This window comes from Bombus bifarius, unplaced genomic scaffold, assembly GCF_011952205.1.
Source record: "Bombus bifarius isolate JDL3187 unplaced genomic scaffold, Bbif_JDL3187 scf7180000007979, whole genome shotgun sequence".
In the NCBI taxonomy this organism is placed as follows: Eukaryota; Metazoa; Arthropoda; class Insecta; order Hymenoptera; family Apidae; genus Bombus; species Bombus bifarius.
Window position 1 is genome coordinate 2,990,897 of NW_022884364.1, and position 21,963 is coordinate 3,012,859.

Here is a 21,963-nt window from a genome sequence, read left to right on the forward strand (position 1 = left end):
ATAAATAAATATTATATTTCAAATTATAATAATTGCAATGAATAAATTACAATAATGTCAGCACAAGTCTTTAAAAATATTCTTTTGTGATTCAAACGTACATCTTGAAATAAATAACTTAATTAACATTTGCTATGTGTTTAAGATTCACAAACTACAACGTAAAACCATGTATTAGAAAAAAAATTAGATACATTTACATTTATTTAACTGAAAGACTTGTTAAAATATCTGACGGTATTTATACATTAGTGGTCTGAGTAGTGGAATCCACAGTAAGCGCTTTTGTCAATTCAGTTCCTCTAGCGAACTGAATGAAAAGTTGTTCTAATGTAGCTGACAAAACAGCATAATCATCGATACAACTATATTGCGCTTTTAAATCATTCATTGTATTATACATCTTCTCCCATGTCGTTTTAATATCACTCACATGATACGCGATAAGCCCCTGCGAATTGGAACATGAAATCAGTGAAGACTTATACAGAAATACATTTACAAATCTTCCACATTAGTTCAGAATTATTACCAAATTCTCATCCCTCAGTTCACACGTTAGAGAAGACTCTATAATACTTTTTATACTGCTGACATCATCGTCCGTTCGGCTGGGACTTAATTTAACGTGAATATCGTAACCAGCGCCGAATCGTTGCTTCAATTCCTGACTTGCACCGACGCAAACCAATTGACCTTTCACCATAATGACTAGTCTGTTGCACAAAGCTTCGCATTCTTCCATGCTATTACGGATATTTTTTTTATGCAAATATGGTTATATAATAATTTTAAGTAACATGCATTGTCAAGTTGGATAAAGTACCTGTGAGAAGTGAGTATAATAGCTTGTCCCATTGTTTGGCAGGTCTGGAGTATATTCCAGAGCGATCTTCTAGCTGCTGGATCGACTCCCGTAGTTGGTTCATCCAAAAGAACAAGAGTTGGATTTCCAATAAGTGCCATAGCAATGTTCAATCGTCGTTTATTCCCTCCGCTATAAGTACCGCTCGGTTGATGCATACAAGAATTTAAATCTAATATGACAAACACAATTGTAAATCTGCATGATGACTACTCGAAGTAAATTCAAAAAGCAGTTAGGTCTTACTAAGTCTATTAATCCATTTGTTAACTTCTAAATCCACTTTCGCTCTGGGAATACCGCGAAGCAATGCAAAAAGTCGCAAATGATCGAATGAATTCAAGGAATTGAGCAATGCATCAGTTTGTGGACAATATCCCATTTGAGCAAGATACTATGTGAAAAATTCATATATAATATATAGTAGAAATAGCAAAACTGGGAGGAATGCAAAAGAAATGATATATTACGTTTTTTCTATCAGTATGAATTTCTGATTTTCCTAAGTACATAGTTCCACTGTTTGGTATTTCTTCACCAGTCAACATTCTAAATGTGGTGCTCTTCCCAGCGCCATTAACGCCAAGCAATCCAAAGCATTCTCGTTGCTTCACACGGAAACTAATTTCCTGTACTGCCATCAACTTTCCGTAATATTTACTTAATTCATAAACTAAGAACAGGCTATCGTTGTTATTTGGGCTTTCTATGCAATTATTTTCGATAGTAGGAATTGTTTTAGTTGGTTCCTCGTTCATTTTCTTCGATGCACCTATCGATATAATGTAAATTTTCATTCAATTTCTCATCTCCATTTCTCTAAAAAAAATATTCGTAAAATACTATACCACGGTTTTGTAATTTTCTGATTTCTATTGCCACTGTATGCTTTTCCTTTTTCACTTGATCATCTTGTATATTGCATGGATCTCTTAAATTTTGACTGAATATTTTAGCATAGAATTTATGAGGTAATCGTTCCTCTAGAATAATAAGTATAGCAAAATACATTAACGGAGTGAGAGATAGGTATATAATGCAATTTTTTAAACTCATTTTAAAATCATAATCAGAGAAGTAAGAAAGCTGGTTCTTGCATACTCCATCTGCACAGTCCAAACCTAAGGAAAACTTCAATTATATTACATATCATTAACTTACAAATTTTATTAAAATAATTAATACATTCGTACCACAACAAATATCCGGAATACCCATGCAAACTACCTCTTGCAGTCGATTTGGTAATCGACGACATCTCGCATTTTGCAGAGCTATGATGAAGAAAGATAATTGACCATTAAATAGGCTTATGTGAGGCATCAGATAAAATATTCCTTTTTGGATAGAGTAAAGAATTTTCAACCATGGAAAACTACCAAGCACTTCCTGAAGGAGATAATGTAATAAAACTAGAATATTAAAAAAAAAAATATTAGCTTGTCCATTTCGTATTTTTCATTTCTTTACCATTCCATAGTGCAGTATAACTTACCCAATCCAATTGGTACAATAGATAAAATAGTTACTATAGTATTTCTCGATTTATTTATAAAACTGAAGATATACGATATAAATAAAGAATTTATGCCAAAAAGCAATAGCAATAATATCATTATCACTAAAAAAAAACAACAACAATATTATGAGATTCAATTCTTAGCACATGTAATAATTGTTAATATTGTATTATCTTACATATTTCTATCTTGTAGTATAATCGTATATCCAAAATAACATCCATAATATAAGATCCTATTATGATAATAAATATGGATACTGTAAGAACTAATAAATCGAAAGTAAACATAGTAAGCCAGTATGAAAAAGAGCTAATTCCCGTCATTCTCTGGAGTTGCTTTATTTTGCTTTCCATTTCCTGGAAAGGATGAATGATGAAAAGTGCAACAGTTGGAAAGAAGAAACAACAAAAGACCAATACTCTCGTTAGAGAATCGGTTTCTATCATGTATAGTGGTGTTGCAGATAAAGCACTTGGTAATTTCTGACTTGAAACACGAATAGAATATTCATCGCCAGCCACAGCTTTGATTAGCGCATTTGATAATAAATTTATAGTTAAGGGCATGCTATGAATTGCAATTCCAGAATAAAAACCATTAGCAAACAGGACATCATCAGAAATATTAAATTCTGCAGAGACAATGTAATTATTACGATACTCTGCAATATTTTCGACCGCCCTACCCAATAGGGCTTCTGTAACGCTTGTATTTTGTTTTACCTCTTCTGCAAATCCACCAAAATATTTGATTAAATTTGCGTACATCATGCCAGTAGTTTCATTTTTGGAAGAATACAGAACTTTTGGGTGTCTATATATATTAAGTTCTAATGGAAATATATTTGTTGAATCAGTAGGAGTATCATAACTTAAACCCATTAACACGACAGACAAAAGTGGCAAAAACAATATTAATAATGTGTTACTCAAATTTTTTTTAGTGTACGTCAATTTCTTGTGATATAATGCTAAAATTGATTGCATACATAAACTCCATCCTTCTACCTTTTGCGATGGAGGACAGAACAATTCGTTCAAATGTTTTCCATTGTCCTCATTTTTAATTACTTTTAAGAATACTTCTTCCAATGTGATGAGTGATACGCTAATCCCTGTAACTCCCAGATTTCTTTTCTGGCCTTCAACTTTATCCAAAGATTGCGGTAAAGTTTCAGTGTTCGGTACGCTTAAAACGATCTTTTCACTATCAACGCTTATTTGTTGCGTCCTTGGATCAAATTGATTTATAACTTTATCTGGACTGCACCATGATTTTGTTGACAAAGTAACTTCCATATGGCCGTAGCCATACTGTTTCTTCAAAAACATCGATGTGCCATAACATTTTAATCGTCCTCCATGTACAATGGCAATTCGATCTCCAAGTATGTCAGCCTCTTCCATATTATGTGTACTGATCAAAATCGTTTTTTTCCCTCTTATTTTTAATATAATATCCCATATATCTCTTCTAGTTTCAGGATCCATTCCCGACGTTGGTTCATCTAAAATTATAGTACTAGCATCACCAATAAGAGCCATCCCAAGACACAATCTCCTTTTTTGTCCTCCAGACAACGTGCTTGGGAGAACATCTCTTTTTTCATGCAGTTTTAACTTCTCAAGTAAGACATTAATATTTTGTTTGATTTCTTTCCTCTTTTTATTTACACCTTTCAGCTAAAACGCACATACACACTATTCAGTTTTTAAAAATTGTTTCTTACACTTACAATGTTACTTAATTTCAACTATACTTACTAGACCAAAAAATTCTAATTGCTCAAATACACTCAAATCGGGAAAAACCATATTTTCTTGAGGGCATAAACCCAAATCATTTCTAATAGATTGCAAATTTTTTACTATGTTTTGACCATTTATAAGAACTTTTCCTTCAGTTGCACTTATTACACCTATTATAAAATAATTGATTCAAAGAAATTAAATAAACACATTCAATACGAAAGTAAGTGAATTTTTACCTGTCAAAATAGACATGAGTGTAGTTTTCCCTGCCCCATTGTGTCCCAGTAAAGCAGTTATTTGTCCTTTATATAAATCCATTGAAATTCCCTTTAAAGCTTGGACTTTCTGTTATAGAATAATTATTATTAATCCAATCTAATTAAAGACAATAATAATAATAATTTATCAATTAAATTTAATAAGTTAGAAAACTTACTGATTTTCGTAAACAAATACTTTTATATGTTTTTTTAAGATTACGAATTTGAATTCCAGGAGTAAGTGCACCATTTACAACTGGTTCAAAATTTTCATTGTCTATATTTCCGTAATCAAAATCTTCTATATCATCATCAAAAGTTACTTTATTCTTCTTTAAATACTAAAAAATGTATTGTTATCATACATATATGCATCTCAAGAACAATTCTAATTATTCTAACAAAATAAAAATTTACCTTCAAAAAGTAAAGTGGATCTTTACAAACCCCATATTTTCCTGGGTGTATGGCATTAATATATATAGTAAGAATAAAATGTAAGAAAGCACCTATAATTGAGAAGATAAGTATAAATCCGATGCACCCAGTAGTATTATATTGCGTGTTTCCAACAACAAACATGTTTGACCATTGAATACCAGTTACTAAAAATTGCACATAATTAATATTTAGAAAATTGCAAGGCATTAAAAAATATTAAAAGTATTTTACACACATTGAGTCTCATATCCATTTACTTCTTCAAGGAATCTATATAGTAATATATTTGGGAACAATATTCCCAAATATGGTATTATTGAAAAGAATTCTTGCCTTATCAAATTTCCATGTAGTGAAAAAGAAGCAGTATAAATAATTGTTAATGTTGTTATCACAAAACGTGCTAAAAAAGATCCATTATATATTATAGTTATTTTTCATTTTTTTTTATTTAATATTTCTTCTAAAAGAACTTACGTTTTGAAAAATATGCAGCAATATGCATACCAAATGATATTAAATGACTTACATGCATTGTAAGTATTAGCCAAAATATAAAAGTATTACTATAATATAGGTATGGATCAACTTTCTCAGAAAATGTATTCTTAAATAATATTATCATTGGTACTATATAAAAAATACTGAATACAATGCCAGTGACCAACCAACTTAATAAATTCTGATATTCTTTCACCCCATTCATTGCCATCAGAACATTTACGCCAATGTACTTTTCCTTCGTTGCATAGTTTATTTCTACACAAAGTGGAATTAAGAAAGCAATGACTGCAAACATACATATCACCAGTCTTAATATTGTATCAGATTCATCTATTTTAATATAAGGTGGATAAGGCATTCTTTGTATTGACACCTAAAATGAATAGAACAAATAATGTAAGGTATTGATAGTGCTGATTACTTAATATTATATACATGTAATACCTTCCAATCCATTGAAGAATGTGATACTGTGCGATCTATCAAAGCTTCATCAACACACATTTGTAATGGTACAAATGGTATGGCATTTACATATAGAGCACGTGCATCATATGCAGGTTGATCAAACATATTTTGAAATAATACATTTGGAATTTTGAAAGGATGTCTGATTTTGTACTTTATATTAGTTGTATTATATTGCTCAAACACAAGTCCTAATACTTCCACACTAGGAGATTTGGCTTGTAATGTTGTGTAAGCATTGATCATATCATCTTCAGTTAAAAAACCAACTACATTTTCATATGAGAGTGTCATACATATTCTTATATCTTCCAAAATACTTTCTGTGTATGTATTGTGTGGTACATAATATAAAAATGTGTAATCTCTATTTATTACTGTTAACTGTTCTTTATTTTCTATAGGATAATATGTACTTCCATTGATTACACGAGGTGGTTGTACACTAAAATCTCTGACAGCTTGTATCAATACAAATAAAGCAATAGGTACTGAACATTGTAAAAATATTGTTGTTTTCCAATGTCTCTTCCTAACTATTAAATTTTTATATAAAAGCAAGCCAAAATTTCTGATGTTATTTCCCATTTTTAAATGTTAAATATCTACATTTTTTTAAAGATCTTTTATTTTAAATTAATCAATGACATAGTGCATATGCTTCGCATACATAATCGAATGAGTTATAGAATGTCATTGAAAGTTCATAAAAGTATCATAAATAAATTATCAGAATTGATGTATGAATCAGCATGTATACTAACAGAATACAACACCCTTTGCGATGTAACCTTGACTATGACGTTATTAAATAATGTTTTTTAAATACATATTTGGATAGATTTTTCTTTAATTTTTTACCAGAATTTTTTAAAGCTTAACTTCTTTATTTTTCTTTTGTAAGGTTGTCATAGTAATTGTATCTGAAAGGAATGACTATTATTACAAAATGACAATAATATTACTAATGATAAAGTAACATTAAGATGAAAGAGTAGTAATATTAAGAAAAAATAATATCAAGAACAATAAAATCAATCAAAAAAACACAATACATGTTACAATATTATTTGAAGAATCATGAAATCAATCCAACAATAAAATGCATTTTATGATAATTGTTTATTGAATCATTGTAAACATTATAAAATTTTAATTTCAAATTAAATCATCTTTTGATGAGATAGAAATATATGTATCTATTCAATGGAAACAATTGTATATAATAAATACCTTCCATGTCTCCAAAATGCTTTCCATTAAATCTAGAATAAATACTTTATAAAAATAGTAGTATCACTTTAAGCACTTTTACATATTACATATTTTTGTTAAGAATATGTTAACATAAGGAAACACAGTAATATCACATACGAAATGCAGTTACATGTCATTCATAAATATGTATATGTTACGGCGCTAGTTACGTTTAGAGTAGTCCATAGTTCCGCCACCAGATAATGCTTGCATATAGCATATTATCTTGTAAGATACAAAATAACGAATAAGTAACTGGCGTTGTTCTACACTTATGGTAGGATTCATGAAGATATGTAAGAGAAAAAACAGCCCTAAGGAATAGATATGCTGTCGTCACATTATGACGTACGTAATGCTGTTACGCGTAGTGAACTGTGTTTCTGGTATCGCAAAATCAAAACAGATGCATCTGGCTGTTAGCCAATAAATTATTGAGCGAGAGACACTTGAACATTGATTCACAAAAGACGTAAGTACGTTCGAATTTCTGTGCACAGTATGTATGCGTATAATTTTTTCGTTTATTTTAATTTAAAATTTAAAATGTGATATCACGATAAGATTAAAGAAGCAATAGGCTATTCGTTTTTGACGTTAACTCCTATTTAAGTAGTAAATAATTCGTGTATAAAATAAGATAAATAATTTAGGGAATTACGAAATACTTTTATTGAAATTTTGCTTGTTTAACGTACAACTTTCCGCAAGGTTAGATATCATGTACATATGTGCTTATAACGAATATTTTATCCCGCGCATAAATATATGAGACGCAGTTTATTTCGGTATTAAAATACATTATTTTAACAAATTTATGTATTTAAATAATGAAAATGTAACGAGATATTCTTACTAAAAATATTAAATTCTTTTTAACTTCTGTTTGGTGCTAAAAAATTGTTAATTATTTATTACGTAGTTTGCATGTTGTTTTTCTTTTCCTTTCTTTTTTTTTTTTAATAGACAATGCCATGGATTGCTGTTATTCCAGCAGAGATGGAAGTTCTACGACTGAGAAAGAGCTTTCGAACATCTGTAGTCCAGAGATGTTCGATAGCGATGATGAAGATGATAAAAAGAATAATGAACCACTATCAAATGAAGTACCAATAGTAGCTAGTCCTAAAAAGCCTTCCCAAGCTGATTTAGTTGCAAACTCTGATAACAATTTATTAGCCAAAATTAATAAACTCTTAAGTGGTGTACCGCCACCACCTAAACTTACAATTTGTAGAACAGATTGTTCAGAATTATTATTACGTATTTATGAAAATCAACATTTATTTTGGACACCATGTGTGCTACCAGAAAAATGTATAAAACAAAATTTAAATAAGGAATCCCCAGAACAGCAAAAAGAAAATATTAGTACAAATAATTATCAGCGTACCAAAAGCACATCTAGAAATTTAAGTACTGCTTTTGATGCTTGTGATCCACAATATCAAAGTAATATTAGTAATAATATAGATACAGTAGATTTAAAGAATACTTGCAGTGATAATTTTAGGATAAAGAAAGTAGTTCCTAATAATGAAAAAAGCATTATCAATGCTAGCGCAAGTGGAACAAAATTGTTAAATCCTGAGCAGCTACAAGTAACTGTAACTGAGAACAACATAAAAGATGAGTCTTTCATTGCTGCACCAAAACAATCATTACTCTACTACACTGTCAATGAGAAAGAAGTTGCCACTTTGTCATGGCCTGAAGCATATCATCATAAATTTCATGGAATACAGTGAGTGCATTAATATGCTTTTTACTTAAGTTTATAGCATACAGTATTTATGGGAAGGTATTTAATACTAGTTTTGATTTTAGTTATAACAGAAATAAAGCAGTTGAAGAATTTGAAGGCCTTACATCAAAATTATGTAATAGATATATAGGTGCTGAAACTCAGTCTACATGTACTGTATGGTTTTCTAAACCAGCACCAGGAAGTGCCAAAAAACGAAATCATTTAGCTAAACACAATAATGGACAAAGTCCAACAAAAAGATTAAGTCATTTGACGAGAAGACGAAAAATATTTTCCAGTGCGAATTTACAAGGCCTGGCGCTTAACAATAAAAGACTTGTAGTACTAAATATTAAGTATGTATTAAGCATGAAACATATTTCAGAAAAATTTTATTAATTTAAAATATAAAATTATTATTCTTTTTTTAATATAGGAAACCAACAGTTAAAAAAGGCAAAAGTCCACGGGGTAAGAGTCCACGTGGTAAAAGTCCGAGGGGAACTCCCAGGAGTTCAACAAAGAAAAAAGTAGCTCGACGGCTCGTTTTAGATGGACCTAGTCCGTTAAAGTCCAAAATTGAAATGTCTAAACGGGCGCTATTTCAAAGTCCTCCTCCTGAACGAGCTGGTCCAAGCAAGTTGCTTACAACTGGGTCAAATCCTCAAAGCATTAAACGTGCACTATTTACACAAAACACAAAGGAGAATGATTCGGAGAAAAGTCAGAAGGCAGCTATTGAACCAGAATCAAGGAAGAGGAAAAGCGAAGAAGAATTGGAAGGACCACAATGCAAATGGATAAAAAGTTTATCTTTCGACGGCTCGCACGAATTGCATAATACTACTATGCCTTCGTGGGAGAGACACTCATCTAGTGATATAATTGAAAAAGGCAAGTCCTTGAATGAAGGAAAATGCGAGCTTAGTGACACTCATAGAAAGGTATCTTTTTCTAAGCACTTTAAAGCATGTTCAAACAATTGTTTTTTATTATATAATATAATGTAAATACGTGTGTTTAGAAATTACTATGGGCGGTAGCGGAGGCTTTACGAGATAAGGGAATAGGTATGACTCATCCACAATTTAAACAGTATGCTACAAACTTAGCGCGAACCATTAAGAAACTTATGCCTGATCTCGAGAACAAGAATATTCCTCGCAAACCAGGGAGTACAAGTGATCGTATGTTAAAATTAGCAAAATATCACGTTTTGTTTGTAATTGATGCAAGAACAGCTGATTGACAATACTCATTGATCTATAAAAAAAAATTGACCTAACTTTGCATAAAGTATATTATTTATCACAGAAATATCAATGATCAAACATTGATGTTTGTATGTCGAGGTAGCATATGTATGAACAATGGATTTTATTTATCTGAATATAGTGAGATATTATATTGAAATGTATTATAACAAATCGCATGAAATATTAATGCGTGAACGTGTGACTGTTAGAACTATTTGTGGAATATTAAGATATTTTTTACTCCATAAACACAAACTGAGAGGTTGGTTTTAATATGCCTATTTTTTTTATTAGCGATAAAATAGTATGTATATATATATATATTTCACAACTTATAAATAATTAATAAAAGGTGCTTCTCTGAAACAAAACATAATTTGCAATTAGTAATTTTAGAAACAACGCATGTGTACATATATATCAATCATATCTAGCATATGGTTGTATCTAAAACGTTTAAGGGGGCGAGTAAAAAAATAAAGACTAATTGCATTGCATTCGCGATGCTTGTCAATTTCCCGTTTTTTATTCCGCGTTTTGGTGACCCACCCTTGCAATCACTTCATCCAGTATTTGCGTTAATTCCTTGTTTTCTTTAGTTTTCTGTTCAACCAATTCGGCCAATGAATTGCTCTTTAGCTCCGCCTTCCGTACCAACGCATGAAGTTTTACTGTTTCATCTTCATGCTGTTTTCGTATAGCATCCAGTTGGAAATTAGCTCTAAAATATTTTAAAAATATATAACTTGTTCCTTTCGTATTGAAATATTTCAACTTTTCTAAGTACTTACTTTTCAAGCTCGGTCTTAGCATGATTCTTCAATTGATCGTATCGTGTTTCCAAACCTTTTATTGTTTCCATGTTTTCTTGAATACCCTCCTTCAATACCGCCTCATTACTTTTATACACGGATACGAATCCTTTGAGCTTCTCGTACTTTTGATGAACATCATTGAAAGCAGCTTCTGTGTTGCTTAAATGAACATTTGTAGCTTGTAATTCCTCTTGGAGTTTTGCTTTCTCTTGTTCGAAATTCGTACGATCTCTTTCTCTCTCTGTAAGCAGTCGACTAATCGATTTTTCATACTCTTCGACTACGACCCTGAAATTAATATTTCGCGATTATTTACATATCAATACAATATTATATAGGTATTTACATTAACAACGGAGTATTATAGGACAGGGTACATAATGTGTTACAATCTGTTTTCTACAAGCCATTGCAAATATCAACTTGAAATTTTCAGGCTTTAAATGATGCAGAGGGAATAACATTTCAGGGTATAAGATATTGTGGGGGAGAGTGGAAAATACCTTACACAAGAGGAGTTCCATAAACGTGTAGAAAGATATCAAAGGAAATGTATTTTGCTTTGAAAATTATTTTTCAAATATGTCACCTGATTTAGCACCAGTTGACCTTTTTTATGGGGCTATGTAAAGGAGAAAATGATTGCAGCAGTGGCAACTATGAAAGAGGATATGAAAAAAGGAATTAACACTATAAATTCGTAACTTCAGAAATGTTAGATATTTAACAAAGCTATTATCACAAGAATAAACGTGTGTTTGGGAGTGAATGTACAACTGCCTGAACATCTAGTAAAATAATTTTCAAAGCAGAATACATTCCATGTATAAAGTATTTTCTGCTACAATTTCTTAACTATGCGAAATAAAAAAGAGCTTTAGATAAAAGTTATTAGGTTTGATAACATCTGTCCAAATATCAAAAAATTAATATGTCACTCCATTTAAAAAATGTGGGGGTAGTAATCTTTTCACCCTTGAGAAACTCTCCTCCTTAATTTCTTACACGCAAAAATATCAACCCTTCTGCATCATTTAACACCTGAAAATCTCAAGTTGACATCTGCAATGACTTTGGAGAAAATAGCTTGTAACACTTTATCTGCCCTATCCTGTGGAGATAACTTGGAATAACTTACGTCATTTGAGATTTACTCTTTATCTCCTGTGCCATTTGTGCTTGTAATTTGTTAATTTTTTCTTGAAAAGCATTCTTTTGCTTCTCTAATTCAGCTTCGTACTCTTTTTTTCGTTTCTCTAGTTCTTCTTCTAGCTGTAATACAGTTGTCCTTACTAATTCTAATTCCTTACTCATATTAATATCGGTAATAAGTGGAGTATCTGATTTTGATTCTTCTACAGGCTGTTCCTATATAACATAGGTATAAATATATATATTCACCTAATAACAATATTAGTAAAGACACGAATTATGATAAATTACAACGTACTTTGCTTGCCATTTTCTCTTGAAGTTCATCTGTTTTCTGCGTTATATTTGTACAAATAGGACTATAAAAAAGTAGCCTATCTATAGCTGCTATGGCAGGATTACGTTTAGGAGTATCAATATTCACTGGTATGCTTTCACTTTTGTCGTTTTGTTCCTCGTTTATGGATTGTACATTTCCTTGAGGTAACATACTAGTATTTGCTACCAATGGATCAAATTTTACATACAAGGACTCGCTTCTCAAACGATTGACAGTTTTCGAATTGCCGTGATTTATCAAAAAATCGAAGCTCGTAGGATCCTGGAAGACTGTGATATAAAATGACTATTAATAACTGTTCATTGACATAAAAAAAAATTTCCTATGAGAAACACTCACTTTCGGATGTCGCGCTAATGAAACAATGGGTTTCTTCTGAGAATTCCAATGAAGATTTACAAATATCATTGGCAACCTGTTCAGCAGCAGATTGCAGTTCTTCAAAATTCGGCTGTTCGATGTTCAACACAGTTAACGTGGTGCTCTGTCGTTGCGGTTTGAACTCCGTATACAGTTCCTCTTCCGGTACAGTCTCCGAAATCAAAGAAATATCCTCTAATATAATAGTGGTATCTAATTTCTTGTCAGAACACTGTTCCTCTATATTCTCGTTTTCATTTTCTTTTATCGAATTTATTAGATTTGTCTTTAGCAAATCATCTGTCCTCAGCAAATCATCTGCGTTCTGCAAATCGTCTACTTTCTTGTCAAAAGATTTATCTGATTGACTGGTTTCTACCTCTTCTTTTCTAGGAGTAATAGCATCTGTGTTCAAAGTATCTTCTTTTAACGAAGGAAGTTCAAGGTTATTAACAACACTTTCTGTTATTACTGTGTTCTTAATCTCTTGACAAATATTCGTAGCAGAATTTTCTTGAACCTCAGACGTTTTTGATCTCACGAAAGAAGTATCATCTAGACAAGTCTGTTGTTTGTCATTTATAACATTTACATAATCCTTTACATCATTGTTAGAAAAGTTCAATGAATTTGTCAAACTACTATTTGTATCTCGATTTTTATCTTGAATAGGACTTTTCACTGCGATTTGCGGAGATGAAATTACTGCTATGTTAGAATTATTCACAGGAGACAAAGTCCTTGCCAGTTGATTTTCTACATTGTTCTCATCTTCTCGAGCATCGCTTTCGCCCAACTTCGCCGAATCTGTACTGTTCAATAAAGAAGAAAGCGTTGGTACACTAGGCAACGATGTCTCTTCTGCATATTCCGTGAACACAGACGTCGAATTACATACGGAATTTACAGTATATGGTATAAAATTGAGAGACAAAGAATCAACTTCGCCCGAGCTATTCTCTGTCAAACTAGATTCCTTTTCCCTAGGAACATCTGCGACTTCTTTATTAGGTGACAAACACACAGTCGAATTTAAGTTAGGCTCCTCTGTGCAACGTGGCAGTGAAATCTCATCAACGCCATTTACGGAGCTATTACTCGTCTGATGATCATCGCTACTGTCATTACCCTTATTAGCAGAAGAGGATCTGCTTGTTATTCCCTCTAATCGTATAAAACTATTCCTCCTGTTTGATTCTATAATCGCTACGGGCAGAGGTTCCTTGATGCAAATGGTGTCTACGATAGGTATTTCTTTAATTTCCTCTGTAGAATTAGTCAGCGTTGAATTGTCATCGACAACTTGCACTATTTTCCGAGATTCAGTCAACGAAAACTCAGAGAGATCTTTGGTAATATCGACTGGTAGCTCGTCAGTGGCAGATGCGAATGTTTGATCCTGACTGAAGTCTTGAGAGTTTTGAAGAGTATTGTATGAATGATCGTCGTCCTCGCTATTTAAGTTTATCTGTGCACAACCGGCGATCAGCTCTCCTAAACCAGATATATTCGAGTCCACGTATGAATCGTCCAAAACCTGGTTGGGGCTCTGAGGCGTGGAATCTGCACAGATTCCACTACTGCTCTTTGTGCTTAAAGTACTGCTGAGACTTTGGAAACTGCTTGCCGAAGACAGACTCTCCGGAGCCGAGTAGGTGATCGATCCAACGTCGGCGAACTCACGAGCGAATCGAACCTTCACCTCATGCTCTGCACTTTTCGATGTAGAGTTGTCGCCGCCACTCTATGAAACAGAAAGAAGATATTATTAAGCAACAGAACAGAAATGTTACATCAATTAGAATTTATTTCTTTTTTTATTTTTCCAATTGCCATTTGTTTTACCAAAAATGCAAGTACAATTTCGAATGAAAGACGAATCAATAATCGAGCACAGATTCTAAAGACAACCTCTTTTGTTATTAAGAATCAGCGAAAGCTGTTGAGAGATTCAAGGACACCGATGAATTTCGATAACGACGCTGGGATTTTCCGAGCCGACCCTGAATACATTCAATTCCAGGCTTACATTCGCGTTAATTAATGAGAAATTTTCCGCTGCAGCGTACGCTCGAACGAGTCTAAAAAACCTATATCTGCCTCTGCCAATTCACAGGCGCGAGAAGTTCGCGTATAATTTGGCTTTCGACTAGTTAGACGCAAAATACCGGCGGCGTGGGCGATGGCGACGGCGATGGCGATGGTGGCAGCAACGTCCTTGCCGGGATCGCGGCAGCTCGATGAAGCAGTTTATTGATATATTCCATTTTCTAACGTAACAAATGTAGAATAAAGATGCGTGTTCAACGAGTAATCGTAGTCCACTGGCAAAATTCGCATCAGCTGATCTCTCGAGGCAAGGCTCGCGGATTTCTTTCAGAAATTGCGCAACTTCTTCGTCGCTGAGACTAATTATAAAATATACCAGCACGAAGAGAGGGAGATGGAGATTTTGTTTTGACCGATCTCGCGCCAGTCTTGTCCGCGAATCCATGCCAAGAACAGTTATGAGTGGACGGTGCTCGCGGCGAAAAAATACCTCGGTCTGTATCGCCTCGATCCTGTGATCGCGACTCGCGGTGAAAGATGGTGGCTGTCGAGACGTGGATACAACTGTGATCATATAAATTCAAGTCTAAATTTGAATCCAAGAGCGAGGATCTTCTGCGTGAAGTTTCTTACGATTCCATCATCTAAGAAGATGCATCGTTGGATTAAAAATTTCGGTGTTCCTCGCGAAGGAATTAAAACGAGTTATCCGAAGATAACCGAATTGCCTAATGTCTGTCTGATGTCTAATTGCCTCTAATCTATCGATTGTCTAACAGCGTATGTATCTATTTCTTACGCCTCGTTCAAATTATTCAAATCACTTGAATTTCATAGCCCGAACGAGCTTTTAAGTGGTCCATTGAAACGTCTTACGTGTCGTAGGAAATTTCTCAAAAAAATTGAAAATCCAACAAAGCGAGCGGTTTCGTTATTCGAGAGTTCGTGCAACTTGAACGCAATATTATTAGCGGATTTTTTTTTCTTTTTGTTAGAAAGCGGTGTTTTGAGAAGATTACCTTGAAGATGAAATTCCCCATGACTTCCCGAAGGGCCTCCACTTTCGGCTGTCACTGCTGGCCGATATGAGGCCATATTTACACGCGGGTTCACAGAACCCCACGTAGCGAACTTTCTTTCTTTCTCCCCGCCTATATATCCTCACCCCTGACACGTTTATTTCCGACGACACGGCGCATCTTTCGTTTATCATTTACCCTATTCGCGGTCTTGTGTATTTTTTCTTCGATTTCTCGTTTATAAGCGTCTTCCTTTCGTTCCACCCCTCTTGCCCCGAGAGAGGAAAGAAAGCTCACAGTGGAAAGGCTTATTTTCACCTTTTTATAGCCTCGAGCTAGTTTGATCGAAGATTGTAAAATCATTCGATTAAAAAGTTCGTATACGTGTTGTAATGTATTCGCCTCGAATACATTAGACGTACGATATTCACCGACTTGGAAGAATTCGCTAATTTAACGATATCTTACAGAGATATGGCCAACACTCGTCTCAATTATTAATGTGAAACCTCTCTCGATTCACTCTCTCGAGTTTACCCACTTTTTGCTCTAATAAAGTCGCCCAGGTTTTATCTGGAAGTTTTCACCGTAAGCTCTAATCCGAACAACGAGAGAAAATCGAACGAAGACGAATGATAAATTCGTCCTACTCGATTAAATTCACAAATCCAATTAATAAGACTCATCCGATTTCTGCGTTTAATTAAGACATCAGTCTGTTGCGTCTTGCTTCTGATTTGATTAAGTACGTGAAAACATATCGCGTTAGAACGACGGACAAACATTTTACGGGGAACAGATGCATTTAGAAAGTAGAATATGTAAATCGCGCACTAATATAACACGTTAACCATTATGGATTAGGCGTAGCTACTCTATAGCTCGTGTTATGCGCTTCTTCTTTCACAGAATACGTCATTAATTCCATGAATATTGATGGTGCTTTTTTAGTGCGTCTTGGTTTCTGTGGAAATTACATAATTGTTTACATTGCATATGGATTACATTTCTTAATGCATCGTTATCTAATTAATAATAAATTAAAATAAATAATAATAAGGTAAATGGTAACAAGATAATATAATATGTGTAGTAACGTTAATTAGTATAAATATGGATGTAGCGATAGACCACGTAATTAATTCTAGATAACTGAAATATAGTAATAAACGACTAAAGGGCGCAAAAAAAAAACCAATTGAAGGAACAAATAATCATCGCCACGTCAATTAAGGAGAAACATTCATAGTTTGATTTAGAAAAAAAGAAAAAAGTATGAAAATAATCTTGCTCGAAACTGAAAGATGATAAATCATAAGATGATAATCTGATAACCTTGAATAACAACGTATAATGTTTGACGAAGACTGATATACGCAACGTGGTGATTATCGTTTAACGACTGATTACATCTTTGGATGTCAATCAAAATTCTTTGAAAATAAATTGACAAGATGAACGACTTGACACGGAAAAATAAAATGCCACGCTAACAATTGAATTTGGGTCAGTTCACACTTCACACGCGAAACCTCTGTAAACCTTCGGAAGTATGTACGTACTTAATTTATCTTTAATCTTGAGAGGTTTGTAACATTCGTAGATATTTATTACATTGTTAAATAGCACAAATATGCTTCTGTTTATACGTACATCAGTTTACACAATTATTAATACTAAAACTAAAGAGCAATAAAAATAAGCAATTTGTAATTTTTTAGTAATTTGAATAATTTCTTGCAAATTGCTTGTTTATAATGTAAACTTGTTTTCTCCCTTGCAATTAGGTTTATATTTTTTCACGTATTTTCCATTTTCATTTCGTTGGTAAAAACTGTGTACGTTGCCATTATGTTATTGTTCAGTGTTATACAGGGTGGTTGGTAACTGGTGGTACAAGCGGAAAAAAGAAGTCGAAAATATAGAATAAATTTTACTTTAAAAAAATTTAAATTTTTTATACTTTAAATTTACATTACTAAATTTAATATAAATTTTATATATTATATATATTTTATAATATAATATAAATTTTTTTTAATTTTAATATAAATTTAGTAATATAAATTTAAAGTATAAAAAGTATAAAGTATTAAATTTTTATTAAATATTAAATACTTTAAATGTACATTAAATTTAAATTTATAATACTATAAATTTTTTTTTAGAAAAAATTTTTCGTTTGAGGCTTTGTTTTCGAGAAAATCGACTTTGAATTTTCGCTCGGTACACGTGCACTTTATCACGTCTCGTTATAACGGATCTCACTGTAGATCGTTGTCTCGATGGAAAAATTAAAAAAAAATTTTTATTCTATATTTTCGACTTCTTTTTTCGCGTAGAATCACCCCCTTTCCGCTTGTACCACCAGTTACCAACCACCCTGTATATAGTTGCTAAGTGTTATAAATTTTTGTTATCCAATTATGCCAATAGCGGCACACGATGATTTCTACATAGGATAGCTGATGAACAATGTGCTAAAATCTGCTGTCTGTTCGGAACATGCCTTTCGTGTTCTTGCCAATGCGCCACAAGGAAGTTCGATTACGGATTCGCGGGAAATCGATTTAAAACGTATAGAAACATTCAAAGACGATGGTCGCGTGATATTTGCAGAAATACTGAAACGTAGAAACGTCATTCTGATAAGCGTAGAAGCATTCTGAGACGTACTTTTTTAACGATGTAAACGATGTTATTTATACACGGTGATCCAACAATAACCACGCTTATTATTACAGACATGAAAAAAGGTCGATATTCGTCTTTTTTTTTTCTTCTTGCTTTAATAAAAGAGATGAGAGCAGGTGACAAACAATTTCGTTTCTTGTGAATCATTCTATACGTGAAACAACGTAATTTACAATCTTCACACTCGGATGCATCAAGATTGCCGGCAGCAATTACACGATTTCCTAACCGTATGAAATGATGAGGACATTTTCATGAACCGTGGCAAACTGTCAATTATTATTATACTGTAGGCGCTTTTACTCGTTAAACCTACGGTATAAAGTGAACGTGTTTGCTCGAGCTCACCGTACACGAAGCGTTCAAGCGAGTGAACCGATGCAATCACAATATGACAGGCAATTCCATTCGAAACTCGAGAGGCTCGTGCTCTCCTTATTCGGCGTATTCTTGACATCATCGAGACAACACATAGATACTATGACTATGACTCATTCCCATCTGGACGCGATGACAGAAAAAACCAGAGACATTTCTCTCCTGAGGGGTGTGTCTCTTTTTCTCTCTCTCATCCCTCTATCGTCGCTCCATTCTTTCGAGTACCGTCTTCGACATCGATTTCGATTTACAAGAAAACAGAACACAGTCTTTTGCTCAATAAACTCTGTCCAATAACATTCGATGGAAAACGGCGTGAAAAGTAAGAAACGTGAAACTAGGTCTAAGACAACGTATTGCCTTCTTGCGGTCTGCTCGTCTCCATCGGAAGGATTCGCCGGAAGACACTCACCGGACCTGACGATCAACGGAGGATACTTCTGGTCGAAATTCTAATATTAGCGCAGCGCATTCTCCAGTCGATACTCTAGACTCTAGACATCCACCACTACCACTGATCTCCTCGCGATGGCACGCGACACCATATCTGTAAGCGTGTGTACGTGTGAACGCACTACCACGAGCACGCGACGACAGAACACGATGATGCAAAATATAAGCGGCTCACCTTTCGAAAGATACGCGATTCTGACAATCTGTTGGAAACGTTTACGGCTAGAGCACGTTCGATATGGAATGAATCGTTTCTAGGTCGTAAAGGATGATCAACGACGTGAGAGTCATCGCCACCGTCTTGCCACGATGATACGCGTAACTAACACTTGCTACTTGTAGGCCGCTGTCGTAACGTCGAACCGCGCACACGCCGCACGGGCATTATGCTACAAAGATCACCAACTATGGAAGTGGTGGGACACGATTCCATGGCACCGAATGGTGCGACGGCGTGGCGCTATCTGGAGTAACGTATGAATACTTGTTAATCGAATTGTTCAATTGCTGAGTAGGTAAAAAGTGAGTAAGTTATCGATAGATTGAATTAATATACCTTTTGAATTACTTTGAACATTATGCTCAAGATTTTTTTCAACTCATTCAAAATGTATTAAGATTCGAGGTTCACAAATGGTCGAGACTTTCAATAATTTCAAGTCTCGAATCATGTTCGAAATGATTCAAATTTTCAAAGAATTTAACAAATTTCGAGTCACTCCAAAATGAAGAATCAAATCGTTATCGGACACGCGACTGTCAAACGAAACGGAGAAAGAAAAATGATACAGAGATTGAATAATATAAAATATCTTTGTTTTTGTGGCATATTACTAAAAGCTGGAAGTACTTCCTTGGAGTTGCAATTTCTATTTGAATGTGTGTACCTTATGATGTATGAATGATAACTATATTTTTAATCTTAACTGTATTTTAATCGGCACTTTCTCCTGGGCAGAAATAACTACGTATTAAGTCTGATTTGAATGCGAACGAGATCTTTGTGTATACTGAATAAAATTGGAAAATAAGGAAATATCGAAAGCTACATATTGACAAAATTGAAACATGGGGAGACCACATAAATAAAATCCTAATATAAAATACAATAAGTGTATCGAAATCCACGTTTCCTTAGGTAAAAATATAACCCAGAAGTACAATGCTTTTTTATAATAATCTAAAGAACCGGTTTCATCTTTGTAGTACTGATCGTGTGAATAAACCAGTTTCTGTTTCATGTACAAGAAAGAACATACTATAAGAATGTCAAGGTGCGTCTCAACTGGTATTCGTAAACAATTCGCAAATAGTATACGAAATGTTTTGTTGTCTAGAAGTTGTCTATCTCGTACTATACTGCTCCTGATCTATTCGCATAAGTACACATTGCCGATGATTCATAATGTATAAACATAAGCTAATAATCTTTACATATTTACAATTTTCTATAAATTTTAGTTAATCTTATTGTTTAAAATTTTTTATCTTTAATGACTAGCGATTGCACAACCTAAGAATTGGTATAAATTAATTGTAATAAAGTATTTAAATAATTGTTCGGGAACTATTCGTGAATTTATTGCGAAAAGTGTTCACTAACGGTTTATGAACATTTTGCGAATATTGTTTGCTAACATTCACATACAGTTTATCAATGAATAAGCGTCTCTAGATTAGTAACGTAACATACAAAAATATTAACTGTACTTTCCTTAATTAATCATTCAGCGCGCATGACAGATATTATATCTTTAAGCCAAGTAATGTACAGTTATATATAAGCCAGATATGTTCAAAATATTTTATATATGTATATACAAAATAATTGTACAAATTATGTGCGAGTATCTTTTTTACGCGCTGAAGAAAGATATTCCTACGCGGGAAGCAAAACTTATTTTCGTTTCAAGGTGCTCCTGGAGATTCAGGGTTTATTTATAGGGGACCTCTGGCACAACTGTTTGCAATAAAAACAGAGAGGAAAGATGACCGGGTTAAAAAAGGACATGATAAAACGATAAGAACGCGGGATATGCCAACTTAAAGTTCATTGTCATGCGCGTTGCAGGCGCGTTATCATTCACAAAAAGAGTATATAAATACCTTGCGACGAGAAGGTTGCACAGGCGGCGAATTATGAAGAGATGCAGTAATTTCTCGAAGCACAACTCGAGTTCCTTCGCGAACAGAACCACTCATATTCCTTGGACTTGACATCCTGATTTTCACAATTTTGATAACAAATTCGATGATAATTTCATTAAATGCATTCGTCGTTGCACCTTTGACGACTGCAAACACGACACGAAATTAAATTCAATTGTAAAACGTTTTGTACACAAATCAAAGGACACTAATAATTGAATGTTAGCATTCCCACTGCATGTTACTCGACGTTATCAGTAAAAGACGCGGCTTCTTTCAAGCATATATTCGTTTTAAATGTAAAGTTTATAGCACCCGAGTTTAGTATAATATTAAAATAAATAAACGACTTTGTTTCGTAGAAATTCCTCGTATACGTTCCTCGATATCGCCTTCGATACAACGTTTAGCACGCAACCGCTTTCTTAACGGCCGTCTAGCATTTGACAACTTGAATATGAACGTAACAACCAATCACAATGC

The 21,963-nt window shown here is 33.5% G+C and overlaps 3 protein-coding genes and 1 long non-coding RNA gene across 11 annotated transcripts; 2 read left to right on the top strand and 2 right to left on the bottom strand.

Annotated features, from left to right (window-relative positions):
* Positions 1-68: 68 nt before the first annotated feature.
* LOC117204721 (phospholipid-transporting ATPase ABCA1-like) lies at positions 69-7,395 on the bottom strand. 2 transcript variants are annotated; one of them, XM_033442405.1, is made up of 17 exons: positions 7,240-7,395; positions 5,789-6,735; positions 5,318-5,717; positions 5,076-5,243; positions 4,817-5,004; positions 4,576-4,740; positions 4,376-4,484; positions 4,152-4,306; positions 2,564-4,070; positions 2,361-2,486; positions 2,059-2,277; positions 1,714-1,986; positions 1,336-1,637; positions 1,112-1,259; positions 827-1,037; positions 533-746; positions 69-451 (listed from the first exon to the last, which is right to left on the bottom strand). In XM_033442405.1, exons 2-17 carry the CDS (start codon positions 6,398-6,400, stop codon positions 242-244), a joined length of 5,007 nt encoding a protein of 1,668 aa, XP_033298296.1. In that variant the 5' UTR covers positions 6,401-6,735; positions 7,240-7,395; the 3' UTR covers positions 69-241. The 2 variants fall into 2 exon arrangements, with proteins under 2 accessions (XP_033298296.1, XP_033298295.1); XM_033442404.1 differs by lacking the exon at positions 7,240-7,395 and adding an exon at positions 7,046-7,202 and having other exon boundaries at positions 70-451.
* An 8-nt stretch (positions 7,396-7,403) lies between these two features.
* LOC117204723 lies at positions 7,404-10,583 on the top strand. 5 transcript variants are annotated; one of them, XM_033442413.1, is made up of 5 exons: positions 7,404-7,541; positions 8,067-8,813; positions 8,897-9,172; positions 9,253-9,760; positions 9,841-10,583. In XM_033442413.1, the coding sequence occupies exons 2-5, from the start codon at positions 8,119-8,121 to the stop codon at positions 10,063-10,065; spliced, it is 1,704 nt and encodes a 567-aa protein (XP_033298304.1). In that variant the 5' UTR covers positions 7,404-7,541; positions 8,067-8,118; the 3' UTR covers positions 10,066-10,583. The 5 variants fall into 5 exon arrangements, with proteins under 5 accessions (XP_033298304.1, XP_033298300.1, XP_033298301.1 ...); XM_033442409.1 differs by having other exon boundaries at positions 7,408-7,541; positions 8,036-8,813; XM_033442410.1 differs by having other exon boundaries at positions 7,420-7,545; positions 8,036-8,813.
* On the bottom strand, positions 10,345-21,878 carry LOC117204722 (transforming acidic coiled-coil-containing protein 3). 3 transcript variants are annotated; one of them, XM_033442406.1, is made up of 6 exons: positions 21,439-21,878; positions 12,719-14,483; positions 12,338-12,648; positions 12,026-12,255; positions 10,864-11,175; positions 10,345-10,793 (listed from the first exon to the last, which is right to left on the bottom strand). In XM_033442406.1, the coding sequence occupies exons 1-6, from the start codon at positions 21,550-21,552 to the stop codon at positions 10,598-10,600; spliced, it is 2,928 nt and encodes a 975-aa protein (XP_033298297.1). In that variant the 5' UTR covers positions 21,553-21,878; the 3' UTR covers positions 10,345-10,597. The 3 variants fall into 3 exon arrangements, with proteins under 3 accessions (XP_033298297.1, XP_033298299.1, XP_033298298.1); XM_033442408.1 differs by lacking the exon at positions 21,439-21,878 and adding an exon at positions 15,808-16,133; XM_033442407.1 differs by lacking the exon at positions 21,439-21,878 and adding an exon at positions 14,908-15,150.
* On the top strand, positions 18,205-21,172 carry LOC117204726. The gene is made up of 2 exons (XR_004487122.1): positions 18,205-20,211; positions 20,291-21,172. It is a non-coding gene; the product is annotated as an uncharacterized LOC117204726 (long non-coding RNA).
* Positions 21,879-21,963: the final 85 nt, after the last annotated feature.

Excerpts from the sequence above, each read along its gene's own strand:
- LOC117204721 (XM_033442405.1), bottom strand. The coding sequence starts at position 6,400 with ATGGGAAATAACATCAGAAATTTTGGCTTGCTTTTATATAAAAATTTA. Across the intron at positions 5,005-5,075 it reads AAATGGATATGAGACTCAAT|TAACTGGTATTCAATGGTCA; the intron begins GTGTGTAAAATA and ends TGCAATTTTTAG. Across the intron at positions 2,278-2,360 it reads TATTGTACCAATTGGATTGG|TTTTATTACATTATCTCCTT; the intron begins GTAAGTTATACT and ends TTAATATTCTAG.
- LOC117204723 (XM_033442409.1), top strand. The coding sequence starts at position 8,044 with ATGGATTGCTGTTATTCCAGCAGAGATGGAAGTTCTACGACTGAGAAA. Across the intron at positions 8,814-8,896 it reads CATAAATTTCATGGAATACA|TTATAACAGAAATAAAGCAG; the intron begins GTGAGTGCATTA and ends TTTTGATTTTAG. Across the intron at positions 9,761-9,840 it reads TTAGTGACACTCATAGAAAG|AAATTACTATGGGCGGTAGC; the intron begins GTATCTTTTTCT and ends ACGTGTGTTTAG.
- LOC117204722 (XM_033442406.1), bottom strand. The coding sequence starts at position 21,552 with ATGTCAAGTCCAAGGAATATGAGTGGTTCTGTTCGCGAAGGAACTCGA. Across the intron at positions 12,256-12,337 it reads AAGAGAAAATGGCAAGCAAA|GAACAGCCTGTAGAAGAATC; the intron begins GTACGTTGTAAT and ends TATGTTATATAG. Across the intron at positions 11,176-12,025 it reads AAGAGTAAATCTCAAATGAC|GGTCGTAGTCGAAGAGTATG; the intron begins GTAAGTTATTCC and ends TATTAATTTCAG.